We start from the raw sequence: 15,251 nt of genomic DNA, 5'->3' as shown, positions 1-15,251 counted from the left end.
CAGGTCTCAGAGGAAGGCCAGGGTCATAACAGCTGTATAAACGTGGAATACTGCCTGAAGTGTGCTCCTTTAACTGTTTATATGTGAGCCCATGCACACCATAGTGCAATGTGGAAATACGAGCGGTGCAGGTAAAGTGTACTTCAAATGGTGGACTTTTATGTAACTTTTGAGGGTTTCCAACAATCTAATTTTTAAAGTATTTTTTCAGAGTTAATAATAAAACTGGAATCCATCCTTCACTGGTACAGAGCACAGCTTAGCAGCTACACTCAGTAAACTCTTAGGAAATGTGCAATGTTTAGAAATAGCCACTGATGTTTATAGATGTTGACAGTATGAAATGTTTAGTGTGTAATTTATGGTCTGAAAATGTTTACACACTGACATTTGTTTTAAAAAAGTTTAATCGGGTTAAATTATGTGTTAAATTTAAATACATGTACACAGAACAGCACAAAGAACTAGAGTATAGTAGAAAAATACAAATCCTTCTTGATGTGTGATAGATGATCAGTGCTGCTGTCTGCATCTGGGCAGCTGCTCTTATCGTGGGCTTGGAGTCTTCAGTTCAGCACTGAAGGCTCAAGGCTGTCACGAGAGGAGGACTCTGTTGTCTTTGGCCCACTTCCTCATAATTCGGATGATGTACTCGACCTGGGGGTTTCCTGAATTTCGAAGGAGGGTCAGCACCTCTTTAAGAGTCTCCCTAGGGTGCAAACAGGATACGTGAGGAAACAAGATTACATAAAGAATGCACAATCTCCCATGTTTACTTTGCTTAAACCTCACACCCATTCCTGCAGACAGCATGATGATCAAAACCAAAACCACCCCACAGGAAAGAGAGACAAACATACTTGGGCTCCTTGTTTGCCAGTATGAGCTGAAAGACGCCGACACACGCCCCTCTTTTCCCCTCCCAGTAGTTGGAGGCTGGGTCCAGCTTCTCCAGTGCATCAAAGGCCTTCGCTGCGTAGCAGAACTGACCCATCTGAAACGACAGGCTGCAGTCATGAGCATCGGCACGCAGAGCCTCTTTACCTTCAGGTAGACTATTTATGCTCATTCCCAGCTCCATATTGTTGTTTTTGGACTTTAGAGTAGTTTTGTGTGATTCACGGCTTTTTTATTTCATGCCGGCCCCTGGTGCTGCCTCTCAGTTAATCCACTGTCTAAAACAAGCAGTTTGTGTCTCTTTCAGGCCCTGTGTCTTCTGATTGGCTGCCCCTCACAAACAGCAAGTGGACTCCTATGCTCACAGTCAGAGCTGTGTTCCCGAGATGACCTTATTACAGATATCTCCTCTCTTTGACAGCAAAAAGTTTAGAGGTAAAAGTCTGAAGTCTGTGAACCTAAAAGTGAGTTTTTGACTCAGTGATGACCTCACTTATATGTAAGCATCCAGCACTCTAACAGTTACACACAGAAATTAAAGAAAAACACAGTAAGTCCACTTTAAAAACATATCAAAATATTTTCGGTGAAGACTGCAGCTGCACAGCCTGTGAAAAATACCACAAAATCCAGCAGGCAGAGCATAAAAGGTGCCGTTTCTCCATTTAAGGTGACATTTGGGACTTCTAAATACATCTGACATTTCTGAATTCCGGATGCAGGTATTCCTCAGAAATGTTACACAACTGAACTGAAGGACTCCTGCCTTCAGCAATAAATGAAGGCGTTTTAACAAGCTATAGCCACGTGTAGTCATGCAGCAGCCAGAATCAATGATTTACTCTCAGACAACAAAAACATAAAAGTACTGTTGTTGTTATGAGACTGAGTATTTGCTGCTTTTCTTGATCTGATACCGTGACAGGTTTTTGTCTTGTCTCCATCTATGGAAGATAAATAATCAGCAAGTTATTCAATAAAGCATCAAATCATTAGCTGTGGCACTTTCTGTAAATTCATCACAAAAGGCAGATAAATATTCAAACCAGGGCTGCGACTAAATAATAGTTGTCTAGAGTATGCTTGGGGAGTGTGATTGTGTGTACAGTGTCTCTCTATGTCTGTCTCCACGTTGGGTGAGTGTTGAGTAATTGTATATGAGAGCATGAGGGTGGGAATAGATGTTTGTATCTGTGTGTGCCTGTTTGTCTGTGTCTATATGTCAGGTTGGGTATCAGACGCCACCTCTCTGGGGACAGGCCCTCCAAGGTTTGGAGGCCCATCTCCCCCCACCACTTCCCCTGCCGGTGGCGGACGCCCTCAGACATCGGTGCGTTGGTGGTTCTTTGTGTCCGGGGGTGGGCGCCCAGGTACACACCGGCTCACTCCTTGGCGGCTGCTTATCGGGGCCTGGAGCCTGGGGCTCGCTCGGGCCACTTCGGGGGTGGGGTGCCCTCGGCCTGGGGCTCGGTCACTCAGGCACAGCTGGCTGCCGGCGGAGCTCACGGGCACGTCACTGCAACCCCCCTGGCTTCTGCTCCGCGGCTGCTGAGTGACCCCTCATCTGGGACTCTCCTCAGCTCTTTCTGGGATAGTGACGCAGCTGCCCCTCTGTTGGTCTTCCTTGGTCTCTTGTGTTCTGGGGGCCTCTGGATGTCTGGAGTTTTGATCTCCTCCATACCTGCTTCATGCCCTGGAGGTCGGGGCTGTGGCCCCCCACACCCTCTAGCAGATCATTACATGAAGGAACCTTTTAAAAACAAGCGCGTTCATGCTCACAGGTGTACACACGGGTGATCACACACACAAACTACACCCTTTTTGGCTCCTACCTCAAAGCACACTGTGCGCTGTCAATCTCACGTGCTGCACAATAATGTTTAATATTTAGTATTTACTGTCATATTCCCATATATCATTGTGATGTTGTTTATTACTCTCGTTTTCTTCTGCTTGCTTTCTTTTTTCTTTCTCAACAGGTGATCCAGGTGATCGATATATGTATTTTTTGTCTGCTTATTCTGTTGGTTTTTGTTTTTTGCCCTTTTTCCCCGTCCCTCTTCTCAGGTTTTTTTTCTTTCCCTCTTTCTTTCTCCCCTTTCTTTCCACCAGTCAAGTCTGTCCCGTATTCAGCAAGTGAAAATAAAATAAACAATAAAAGGTGATTCAAATGGACCATTACAGCAAGGCTGGGATGGTCAATTTGGTAAAGTAAATCCATTGGGCATCTTTCTTCGCCTTTAGACAATAATTCTGATGGCAAAAGAACCAAACGGGACAGGTTAAAAAAAAAGAAAGAAAAAAAAAATAATAGTTGTCATTTCTTATCATTAATCTTTCCTTCAGTGTTTGGAAAGGAAACCACTAACTAACCACTTATTAATTAATCAATATAACTGATTAGTTTTCCCTGTCTTCTTAATCTCTTATTCAGGGCTATGATGGAGGGGCAGGAACATATCCCAGCTGACTAATTCATTTTCTCCAAAATCTTTTGACTGAAGTAAAAATGAACCCTGTGAAATCGCAGTTATGAGCTTAACCCTCCAGTTTGTTCTGAAGATGAGCAAAAAAGGATTTTTTGAGCAATGTAAACATTTTTTTGTCCCCTGATTGCTGAGACTACGTGTTCTGATAGGATTAGTGTTGGGGTCATCACTGCTGATGAGTAAGATCTCACAGGGTTAAAACAGCCACCACATACAGTACCACGAGGAAGAGGAGGGAGGAGGATGTCACCTTGTAGCAGTCGTTGGCAATGAGCTGGAGCAGAAGGAAGGAATCTGAGGAAGTTCCCATCTTCAGGTAGAGCTCCCAGGCAAGCTGACCCTTCTGGTTCATTATGTCTGATGAGACCGAGATCAGTGTTCAATAACCCAATGCTCACATGCACTTTCAGCTCTTTTACATTCAAATATGGAACATTTTAAAGGCCGCGGGCAGGTTTTATTGATGTAGATTAAAGCTGAGAATGGAAGAAATTTCTTCTATCAGAGATTTCCGTTTCTCAGAGCTGCTGAGAGAAACTCCAGCTGAGTGATGAGAGACCTTAAATTTTTTAAAGGCCTCAGGCTGGAAATGTTTGATTCGGGCCTCAGCCTCGGTGAACAAGTAAAAAGGGGCGCTCATTTCTACTGTGTAAAGGTGTCTAAGAGCTTTTATGTGATCAGATGAAGATTACTGTATCCTTTTCATGTCTACCTAAAAAGGTTTCGCAGATGTTTGTGCAGCTGGCAGCAGCAACTAAGAAACGGGATCATTTATGCTCCTTGTTTGGTTGTTACACACTTAGTTATAATATATGCAAATCTCCTCATCTTCATACTGAACAAACACCTTATCAGCAGAGTGAAATTAACAGATGGTGTTCTTGTGTTGGCAGCCGGCTGCAGTGAGGACTACTCTTACAGTTTTACTGATTATTTCTGACAGAACCAGCCAACCTGGTTTAGCACCTTTTAATCCTTCTGTGTCAAAGTCTAGCTCAGAGTTGAGCTGCCCAGGCCAGATTTTCTTCTGTTATGTTTTTGTTTGAATCCCTGTTGTGACAGATGCACTGTTTTTTTATTGTTTAACTGGACTTTTCCATTTACCGTTTTACAAATACTGAACAAGCAGAGTAGGAGTTTGTTTTCTCAGGGTTTTCTGGGATGACCGCACACATACATGCATGATAAGTCTGCATATAGTATGGCAATGAGTCTATGCTGCTGACAAATCAGCAGCAAGTGTTTGATTAAAATTGGGAAATTTAATTTGGCTCTGACTGAAATCTCATTGGGGGGAGGCAACACAAATTCCCCTAAGCAGGAAAAACCCCCGACTAGTGATACTTCACTGCACTCTGCAACAACTGTGTGATGCTGTCATGTCAATATGGATGGAAATCTCTGAGGAATTTCCAGCTTCTCACTGAATACCTTATTATTGTAGTAGCAAAGTGTACCTAATAATGTGGCTTGTGACTGTAAATACACTGTATTACCGATCAACTATACATACAGCATCGTGCCAGCCAGCTGAGGTAAACATAGTCATTCTTGATCTTTTCACTCTGAATGAGCAGAAAAACCTGTGAACCAAAAATTAAAATCCGTAAAAAGAAAAAGGCCAACAATTTATTCACAGACACATACAAATGGCTGCTCAGTTAGCGTACCTCTTCTGCCTCTCTGTAGTTGCCAATCGCTGCTTTTGCCTGAGCATAGTTGAAGTTGAATGTATCATCGTTGTAGAAGTAACCCTGAAAAAGAAAAGCACAAAAAGGACGAGTGCCCACGTGTCCAGAAATAAAACGAGTGTCAGCCTTGTGTTGGTAGTACGAATCATGGAGGAGAAAAAAAACACACACACACACGAATAAATGTAAAGCACCACTTGTCATCTGAAGTGGCACTTCTCACCCAGCGTGTGGGTGAGCGTCTTTTTTTTCCTTTTTTTTTTACCTGAATAATAAAGATAATAATACTGACTCTCCACTGCAAGCGATTCAATGTGCGCGCTGAGCAACACCAACCTTGACCGAGTTGAGATAAATGAGAACGTCTTCAAACTGTTTCAAGAGAAAGAAGCAGGAGGCCATGCACTGTCTGCCAGGAATAGTATCTGAAAGGACAGAAAATGTAATACACACATGCTAACACACTTTCCTTAAATAATAAAACGGGTCAGATTTCTGTGGGGCGTACCGCACTCGCTAGCCGAGCCTCCGACCAGCTGAAAGAACTGCTGAGCAATTTTTAAGTGATCCCTCTGAAACACGAAAGCACAATCGCACATTTGTCTCACACTCAGAGCCATCATTTTTGTTTGCATGTAACTCTTACAGAAATACTCACTGATCCGATTTTTTGTCCTAACGCGGCGTTTACCACTCCTTTCAAAATGTACTCCTATCAAAAAAAAAGAAGATCAGAGTAAATCATTTGATCCATTGTTTCATCACAGCTTCAAAGCCTGTCAAAATCCATTCCAACAAGTAAGGAAAAAACATAAAAGGAATACAAAAGCCAAACACTTCATGAGTTTCACATGGTTCAGATCCAGGAGACATTAAAGTGCTTTTGAAGATAAAAAAAAAAAAAAAAAAATGATCAGAGGAAAGAAAAATCTCCTCGAGAGCTCTTAAGTGGGAAAGAAGAAGAGTTTTTGTTAGCAGGATTTATTTAATCTGCCAGGGTTGTTTTTGTTTTATTGGGCATTTTCTTTCCTGTAACAAGACCATACAGTGACTTTAAAAATACAAGCACTGACTCTAAACTTAACATAAAACTTTAACAAATATCATATTAAAGTGAAACTGGACAGACTCTTGGAGTCAAACACCGGGACCAAACTTTTAAAAGGACAACATTAAAACTTAACCTCACCTGAGGCGTGGTGGGGACCAAATCCTGGATGAGGTTATAAGCTTCCTCGACATCGTCTGTGAGCAGAAATGCGAGTATGTGAATGCGTCAACTCTATAAAAATCTGGTGATTAATACAGCTTTACATGAAATTAACATCTATTATCACTGAATAGTGATGCTGCACGATAAATGTGATGCTGTGAAAGAAAGAGTGCATCACGTTATGTTTGCCCATAATTTTTAGCTCATCCAAAGGACCAGTGAGCTTTTGCAAAGCCAAGGTATACGTCACCCATTTATCCCCATTTCACAAGAATCGCTGATCCTCTCACAGTACTGTTCAAAAGGTAATTTTTAGTGTCACTTGCACACAATTGTCTCCTAATCTTCACCCAAATTATGCTCATGGTCAGATTTGTCGCTTTATGGGCATTAACTTATAAATTGCAATAGATTGTGAGTCAGAGAAGCTATTGCACTAATGATTTGGTTTGTTATTGAATGAATGGCATAATAAGTTAGTATTACATATAAATAATGGTGTAAATGATAGTGTGCCAATAGGACTGTGTTTCAACATACTCATGACACATTTTGTTCATCTAGACCAAGAACATTTCTGAAGCATAAATCCAGCTGTGGTTCAAGCTGCATTATAGCATGGGCTGGATTGGTCGGACAGGGGTGAAGGACATTGGGTTCGGTGGTCTCACGATCTTGTCTCTGATTTTTGTAGTTGAGAATTGCCCTCTAAGTGTGAGGACATTGTTCTCAGTAAAAAAAGGATGGGGTGCCCACTCCAGGTTGGGGAGCAGTTGCTGCCACAAGCGGAGGAGTTTAAGCATCTCAGGGTCTTGTTCACAAATGCAGAGAGGGTGGAGACTTTATCTTTCAGGAAAGACAGGTTGATGCAGTGTCTGCAGAGTAATAAGGAGTACAGGGCGAAGCTGCTGATTTACTGATCGATCTGCGTTTCTACTTTCACTTGGCCATGAGCCCTGAGTAATGACCCCCCTGGCTTCCATAACAGAAGAAGGACTAACAGATTGCCAGGCTTGAGGCCTCATTCGTGTTGCACTCTGTACTAGTATACCCTGTCTAATCCCTTCTTTTGCCTGTATTTTTAAAAAAAACAACAACAACAACGTTGCAGTGATGTGGCTACACACCTTGCCTGAGATAGTAGATGACCAGGTTGAGTCTGGCTTCAGGGATCACATCAATCAGAGGAGGCAGTACCTGCAATGCACCCTCCCCACCACGAAACACCACCTGCAGTACACAGGGATTCAGAGTGTTGAAGTGTAGCAGTTACTAGTGTATGCGCGCACACACACACACCTACTCACTTACAGCTGAAGCTTGTGGAGTGCTTACCAGGTTGTGTCGGATAAGCTCCTTAGCAAACTCAAAGGAGCAGGAAGAGATGTCGATTAGGTTCTTTAACTCAGCCTAAGGGGACCAGAGCACATGCACACACACACACACACACACACACACACACACACACACACACACACACACACACACACACACACACGTCAAACCTACCAGCTAAAAGGGCAACCACTCAGGTGTGACAGAGCAAGTAATTTAAAAAAAAAAAACATGAGAACAAGCACCTCAGCCTCACACAAATGTTAAAAAACTGTTGGAATTTTCATGCTACTGTAATAACACATGGTGACATGTAAAATGGGTAAAACTAAAAAAGATTAATTTAGACTTTTTATCATTACCCCTTAAACCTTCTTAATAATAACTCATTACATTCACAACAATAAAGATGAAGAACCACCAAAGTATCGACCAGGACATGCAGCTCGGTACCTCTGCTGCTTTGCCGTTATAAAGTCTGTAGTGGTTGCAAGCCTTGAGGTTGAGAGCAATAGTGGAGTCGGGGATACTCTGCAGGTACACGGCCAGCACTTCTTGGGAGACATCATAGTAGTCCAGCTTGTAGTAACACAGAGCCACGTACACTTTCAGAGCCAGAAAATCTCTGAAAAGACAAGATTTTAGATAAAAATGACTTTCTGGCTAATTTTGTCTTCTTTTTTAAACAAATATCTTAATAAATAAAGTTCTCATAATAATCATTATTATTAATTATTTTAAGCCTTCAAACACCAAGGCATGCAGACTGTTTCTACAAACATTTGTGAAAGAATGGGTCACTCTCAGGAGCTCAGTGAATTCCAGCGTGGTACCATGTTAGGATGCCACCTGTGCAACAAGTCCACTTGGAAGATTTTAAAGGTTCTGGGATCAAACTTGCCAGCCGGTTGGAGTTTGCAGGTCCTCTCTGTTGTGGGGTACCTCCCACAGTCCACAGACATGCTTGTTGGATTAATTAGTGTTTCTCAATTGGCTTTAGGTGAGTGTGTATAATTGTCTCTTTCTGTGTTAGACGTGTAAGCTGTTTGGGATGTACCCAGCCTTTTGCCCACACATCACATCTATCCATCTGCACATAATCACAAAACAGGCCATCTTGGCTGTTTTGTGAGGTGCAAATAGTGTTCACATTACATATAGAAGTCTACACTGAGAGACAGTTCTGCATTTCAAAACAGCACATTTTCTCACACCCAGCAAATGACAGAAACTTGTTTTTTTGTGTCATGACTGTTTTTATACATTCTCATTTTTAAATGAGAAAGTTGAAAAGGATATTTTAAGTTAACTGTAAATCTGAAAAGACTAATATTTGAAGGTCTGTGGATTGAAGTCTGTATCAAAGGGGTCACTCTCCCTGTTCAAGTTTCTTTCACAATTGCACTGTACCCACGAACTATGTGGACAATATCCAACAGTAACATCTAGAAATGTTTAAATCAGTGAGATCAGACATTAAATGGACTTTACTCTGCCAGCTCCCCAGTACAAAGTCCTGCACAACAGCTTTTATCTTCCACATGTAAGAAAGAGAAATCCCAGATAACAAATATTTTTTACAAATCTCTATTTTTCAATAATATATTTTTAGTGAAGTCAGATGGAACTAAAAAGTCAGTACAGGAACCAAACAAACACAATCAAGGAAACACTTAAGACATGAGGATTGGATAATGGCAGTCCAGCGAAGCCAAATGAGGCACATCGAGTGTTTCAGAAAAGTCTATTCGTGTTTTTGTGAATCTTCTCAGCACTAGTTTAAAATCTTTGCATTTCAGTGTCAGCAGTCAAAGGAAGTAGCTGTCCTCAGAGCTGCTGGCAGCTGGCAGATCTTGTACTGTCAACACAGTAAAACAAACAAACAAGCAAAAAAAAACACCTCAGCTGCTCACATGTTCCAAAGCCATGAATACATAATAACTCTGCAAGAAGAGGCAGGAGATGTCTACTGAAATCAAAGTATTTTCATTTTCATATCTGGATGCTCCAAATACAGCACAGTGGTTGGAGAAAGAAGGCTCACCAGGTCTACTGCACCATCAATGGCACTATCCTTGTGTCTGCACGAAGTGTGAAAGTCATAAAATCTAATACCTCTCCATTAAAAGACTCCCACCTTTTAAGGGGTTCCTGAGATGAGCTGAAGTACAGCAGGAGTGTGAAACAAATTTCAAAGATTGAAAGGGAAGGAAAGGCACAGACCTGTTCTGCAGCAGAAGGCGTTTATAGATGTCTATGGCCTCCTGATAGTGCGAGCGCATGTAGTGGATGGATGCCAGGCTCAGCTGGTCCTCTGTCACATCCTCCAGGTTCTGGTGGAAACTCATCAGCCTCTTCTCATCATTAAACTGAGACAATGATACGAAGACAACGGACACGAAGGAAACAGCAATTAGAGGTGTGATCGGTTCTGGCAGCTGTAAACCTTCATGTGCTGAGCAGATCGTTTTCAGACACGCATTTTTTTTAATCATTTCTAATTTCTTTTGTTAATTATTCCTGTGTTCTGATTTGTTTCCTCTCCTTATGTTATGACCAGGGGTTAAAGTGGGATCGGGCAGATCTGGAGTAGTAGTGCAGTTTTAGGCAAAGAATCGCTTAGAAATAACACATGTAATTATTCATATTGTAATGCTATTAATTGCTATTTTCTTCATAAAGTTCATTTCATTACACATAAACTCATAAACTGTACTTAACATAGAAGATAAAAACATCAGAAGCTGTACAATGATTTTTCTTTGTGTTCAGACTGTGATCATCAGACGTGCTACTAGTGCTCTGGGGTTTAACACTTCTGTGCAGTAGAGCTAGCAACATGCTCATCATTATACTAACATCTGTATCCATGAACATGGATGAGAACTACAACAGGATGTAATCGGGTGGGTGAGTATTCTGTGGCATCAGCTGGAAGCAACGCCAAGCAGCACACAAAAATCTAACTGGCTTTATATCATCATTAGATTTATCTACTAATGATTCCAGCTCACTTTAACTCCTGGTTATAACTCGCTTTAATATCACTGGATTCAGATCACTGCACAGGAATCATTTCTGACACTTCCTTACTGCCAGAGCCAAGCACACTTTCAGCTGTTTTTTAAGCTTCAATATATTGCAAAGGTGTACTGACTGAGTAAAAACTGAGTAAGTGAGTGCCACTGATGATTGTGGTTGTAAAGACAAGGGAGAGGGCAAGAAAACACAAATCAAACTCACAAACAAATCAGATGTAGATGAAAATAACTTCAAAATCAGTGTTGCGTAAAAGAATTCAGTCAGACAAAGCACAGAAAATACATAAAAGTGTGATAATAAAGGGATAATTTTCAAACCTTGTGAGCCAAGTGAAACAGCAGCCTGTTTTGGAGGGGGGACATAGGTGCTAGGGAGAAGAAGAGACACCAAATTCAGTTAGACAGCAAACCACACGAGAACAAGGAAACCATTCATTACAACATTACCTAGCTCTCAGTGGTTATACAACAACATCAGGACACAGAACTCACACAAAGAATGGGCAGTGGCTTAAATGTGGGGTAGTTCTTCAATCACACAGGATAACTTATTAAATCTTATCAATAATCTCCATGTACATCAAGTTTACACTCTTCAAAATAAAAGCCCTTTAAAAAAAAATCCTGTAAGCCTTTTTTTTTTTTTTTAAATGAAAGGCTTAAAATAAACACTACAACACACAAATACCAAATCATACACAAGAGGAGCATCTTTTGAGAACAAATTGGTGCACGATACAGGGGCACAAATTAAAATTAATTTGGTAAGAAGCAAACAAAATAAAATGCAAATCATATTCATTGTCTATTGGATCATTATTCTAAAAGATTATTCATCATTTACAGCTTTCTGATTGGCTGTCTGATGCTGCACAACGAGGTTCTCACACCAGACACTGATTCTGCAAGGATGGTGATCTTAAAATAAAGTAAATACAGTAATCCTGAGTTTCCTTAAATGTGATGAAGCAAAGAAAAAAAATACAGATCAATGATTAGTCGTTGCAGTCTTTTTTTATAAGGCAATAAACTGCATCACCAATAAATCCTCACACCCTGATAACCCTTCCCACACAGGAAGGGTTTCAAAATGTTAAATGTCACTAAACATGGTCAAATTAACCTTGACTCTGTAATGATCTATATACAATACCTTTGCTTTCAAAAGCTTGCCATCAACTGCTGAACCAAGTAAGTACACATTTATATATTAAAGCAGTTGCTGCTCTTGGTAAACCAAACATGTCCCAGTCTGGGACTCTACTTATAACAGTTCCACAGAATACTAGTGCACTTTTGCTCTTCAGTAACATTGTACACAAATATCTGCCTACCCTTAGATGCAGCCTCCTCTGCTTCTTTATAGAGCCCCAGAAAAAACAGGGCACAGGCCAAGTAGACCCAGACCTCAGCAGGACACTCAGGTTTGTTGGTCATAGACTTGTACTCCTATCAGGAAATGGAAAGAATATAATGGATATTCAAACATTACCCTACAAAAGCGTTTTGATATGTGAATGAAGTATTTTGGGGGCTGTATCAAGGAAAACACGTGGATTCACACTCATGTACAACAAAAACTACCTCCATAGCTTTCTTGTAATCCCCCAAGTGAAAGGCGCAGTACCCAATCCAGAGGTCTGCATCCTCCTCTCTCTCGCCAATATTTTTCTGAAACTAGACGTGACACAGCAACACATGAGCAGGTGCAGCAACACCTCAGTTGCTGCAGACAGTGAAATACAGTTTCACTGTCTGCAGTGAAACTGTATTTCTGAAACTTTAATTCCAGTCCTTGGCACAGGGATAATCTGCAGGACCCAAGAAAATAAATAAATGTTTTTTTTCTTTTCTTTACTTCACGTTTCACAAATCAACAGTCTAAACAGCAGCACTACTTAGCCCGTCATCATGGAGTTGTAAGAAACTAAGAATATACTGTATACTATATTCTAGTTTGATCTGCTCACACAGTCGTGACAATCTAATAATAGTCTAACTTATCTCCCCATAGTCAGGGTTTGTCATGGGAAAAAAATGAGCATACACTCACCAACATTTTATTAGGTATATCTGTATCTACTAATTCTTAATGCAAATAATCAGCCAAATCACATGACAGAAAATCAATGCATTTAGACATATTTAGGCAGGCAGACATAGTCAACAGTTTCTGAATTTCAAACTGAGCATCTGAATGGTGAAGAAAAGTGATTTAGGTGACAATGAATGTGGAATGGTTGTTGGTGCCAAATTGGGTGCTCGGAGGATTTCAGGAATTGTTGAACCTTGAAGCAGATGTAGTGGTCTGCTGATTCTGATTCTCATGTAAGACCACACTGCACACACAGTGCAGGTCAGGATTCAGTTACTTTTGATTTAGGAATGCATAAAATCTCATAACTGTTCCATCTAGGGAACAGTAGCCCTTGTGAAAAGCATTAAATATGCTGTTGATCCCACATGTGCAAGAGTTCGAATGGGAAATAATCTAAAATGAATCGACTCACATATAAAGTCCTGAATTATCAGGCCTTCGGGAGACAATGGATAGATATGCAGATCTTTGTGTGCCCATCTTCAATTTTAAAGGCACATTGTACTTATATTTGTCAATAGTCAATAGTGCTAAAAAAAAAAAAAAAAAAAGAGGTGGAGATGCAGAAAATGACAGCTGAATGGGGGGGGGGGGGGGGGGGGGAATTTTTTTTTGTGTCTATCTAAATTTAAAAAACAAAAATGCGACAGAGTTACACTGCAGGAGGTTAAAAAGTGGAGAGCCTCATCCAGAAACACATTCTTTGTGTATCTTATTTGTTTTTTTCCTGCTAAAGGGGAGTTCTTCCTCCCCACTGTTGTCAAGCGGTTGTATATAGAGGCTCTTCTAAAGGTGGGGGTTCTCCCTCTATAACTGCAGGGTCTTTATCTTACGATATGCTGAGCAGTGGATACCAAAAGATTGAGTTTTTCCTTAAGTACCTCTAACAACGTCAAGGCTCCCAGGTAGTCTCTCTGCTGCAGGTATTCCTCCAATCGGGGGAGCTTGCTTTTATTTCTTTTGTTTTTCTCACCAATGCTCGTTGATGTCTCTCCTCCCACAGCTGGTTTGACCCGAGAGAGAATCTACCGAGGAAAACAAATTTACTATATCGAGTTATAGCACAGCTTCTACCTAAATGGTGGGGTTAGGGTTCATCGGACCACCAAAGGAACGGTTAAGCAAGGCAAAAACAAGCAGAAATATATAATATTATAAGACATCAGAACAGCCCTGGGGTTAAGTTTCCAAAAACATCAGCTCACCATTTCGATAAGTCTCTCTTCAGCTGAGGCTTGATTATCACTAACCCAGGTAACGTTTGGTGTTAGCTACGTTATTGCGTCCGTAACCTTTTAGCATTTAATGGTCACTGTTGGTTTAATTTGTCATTAAAACCTCACAACGGGGTAAACGACAACTAAATTCTCTTACGGCTCTGCCGTAATTTAAAAAAAAGAGAGAGAGAGAAGAAAATAACAAGTTTTACGCTGTGGCGTGGTGTATTTTCTACTTAGATGTCGATAGCATTAGCTAGTTTGTAGTTAACAACAACATGGTTAAGAGTTTCCGTTCGACGACTTTCAAAATAAAAGTTACGATCGCTAGGCTTCACCTTTAATGAGACTGTTTAACATCTATTCAACGTGAACTGTTTAACTGAGGCAGATTGTTTTCTCCTCTGAATAAGCCGAATACAAAGCTTGTAATATCGGGAAAAGGAAAATAATACCATTTTGTATTCAATCCGAGTTTGCTGTTGAACAGGAAGCAGCTCGGTTCTTCTACGTTTAGCTTGACTCAATGGTTTGTTCTCAGTTGCTTAGTAACCGAGTAGCGAGCAATGGCTGCGCCGTTTCATCGAGTTGGATTTATTCAGTACGTTTATTAAAAATAAAAATAAAAACATAGATATGGATTCCAAACCAAACAACAGAAAAAATCAACCTCTAACTCATTTTCTACTGCCGCGTATTAGTATGGGTTGTCATTTGTTCTCAATTAATATTAGTATAGTTTTCACGAGGTGAATCGTGCGCGCCCCAGTGGCCTAATGGATAAGGCACTGGCCTCCTAAGCCAGGGATTGTGGGTTCGAGTCCCATCTGGGGTGGAACATTTTTCTGGGATTTGTAGGTTTATTGTTCTTTAAAATATGTTTCACTTTACACGGTCATCATTGAAGCCGAGTGCAAACATCACAATAAAGATGAGCGTCCAGTTCACCGTACAACAATCTGCATTATTCTCGCTTCAGCTCAGCAATGTTTATATAATGACAAATCAAAGAAATAATCCTCTGAAAGCAGTTTACCTTTCAAGGTAAGGACATAACAATGTTTTAGAAAGGAAGCCAACAACCCAGGAATCTCATACTCAAACCTACGCACAATAAAGAAACATAAAGAACATAAAAATAAACTACCTCTTAACAGTAAGAAACCTGCAGCAGAACAAAACTCAGAGAGGGGCGGCCATCTGTGACTGTTTGTGTGGGGATACAATAAGGATGTTAACTTTAAGACGCAGACCTATGGCAGCATTTGTG

The 15,251-nt window shown here is 40.8% G+C and overlaps 1 protein-coding gene and 1 non-coding gene across 3 annotated transcripts; one reads left to right on the top strand and one right to left on the bottom strand.

Annotated features, from left to right (window-relative positions):
• Positions 1–389: 389 nt before the first annotated feature.
• On the bottom strand, positions 390–14,570 carry ift56 (intraflagellar transport 56). Of its 2 annotated transcripts, none has more exons than XM_005470189.4 (18): positions 14,437–14,570; positions 13,646–13,789; positions 12,251–12,343; positions 12,001–12,115; positions 10,985–11,034; positions 9,849–9,994; positions 8,079–8,250; positions 7,626–7,700; positions 7,418–7,520; positions 6,267–6,322; positions 5,736–5,789; positions 5,586–5,649; positions 5,414–5,502; positions 5,057–5,140; positions 4,900–4,969; positions 3,637–3,743; positions 861–994; positions 390–709 (listed from the first exon to the last, which is right to left on the bottom strand). In XM_005470189.4, exons 1-18 carry the CDS (start codon positions 14,437–14,439, stop codon positions 595–597), a joined length of 1,674 nt encoding a protein of 557 aa, XP_005470246.1. In that variant the 5' UTR covers positions 14,440–14,570; the 3' UTR covers positions 390–594. The 2 variants fall into 2 exon arrangements, with proteins under 2 accessions (XP_005470246.1, XP_003448010.1); XM_003447962.4 differs by lacking the exon at positions 14,437–14,570 and adding an exon at positions 13,970–14,277.
• A 173-nt stretch (positions 14,571–14,743) lies between these two features.
• trnar-ccu (transfer RNA arginine (anticodon CCU)) lies at positions 14,744–14,816 on the top strand. The gene has a single exon. It is a non-coding gene; the product is annotated as a tRNA-Arg (tRNA).
• The last annotated feature ends 435 nt before the right edge of the window (positions 14,817–15,251 follow it).

Source organism: Oreochromis niloticus, linkage group LG6 (genome assembly GCF_001858045.2).
Source record: "Oreochromis niloticus isolate F11D_XX linkage group LG6, O_niloticus_UMD_NMBU, whole genome shotgun sequence".
Taxonomy (NCBI): domain Eukaryota; kingdom Metazoa; phylum Chordata; class Actinopteri; order Cichliformes; family Cichlidae; genus Oreochromis; species Oreochromis niloticus.
Note: the sequence above shows the minus strand (reverse complement) of the source record. Positions and strands in the feature narration are given on the sequence as shown.

Excerpts from the sequence above, each read along its gene's own strand:
- ift56 (XM_005470189.4), bottom strand. Across the intron at positions 12,344-13,645 it reads GAGCCTTGACGTTGTTAGAG|TTTCAGAAAAATATTGGCGA; the intron begins GTACTTAAGGAA and ends TGTCACGTCTAG. Across the intron at positions 7,701-8,078 it reads ATAACGGCAAAGCAGCAGAG|GCTGAGTTAAAGAACCTAAT; the intron begins GTACCGAGCTGC and ends TGGTCCCCTTAG.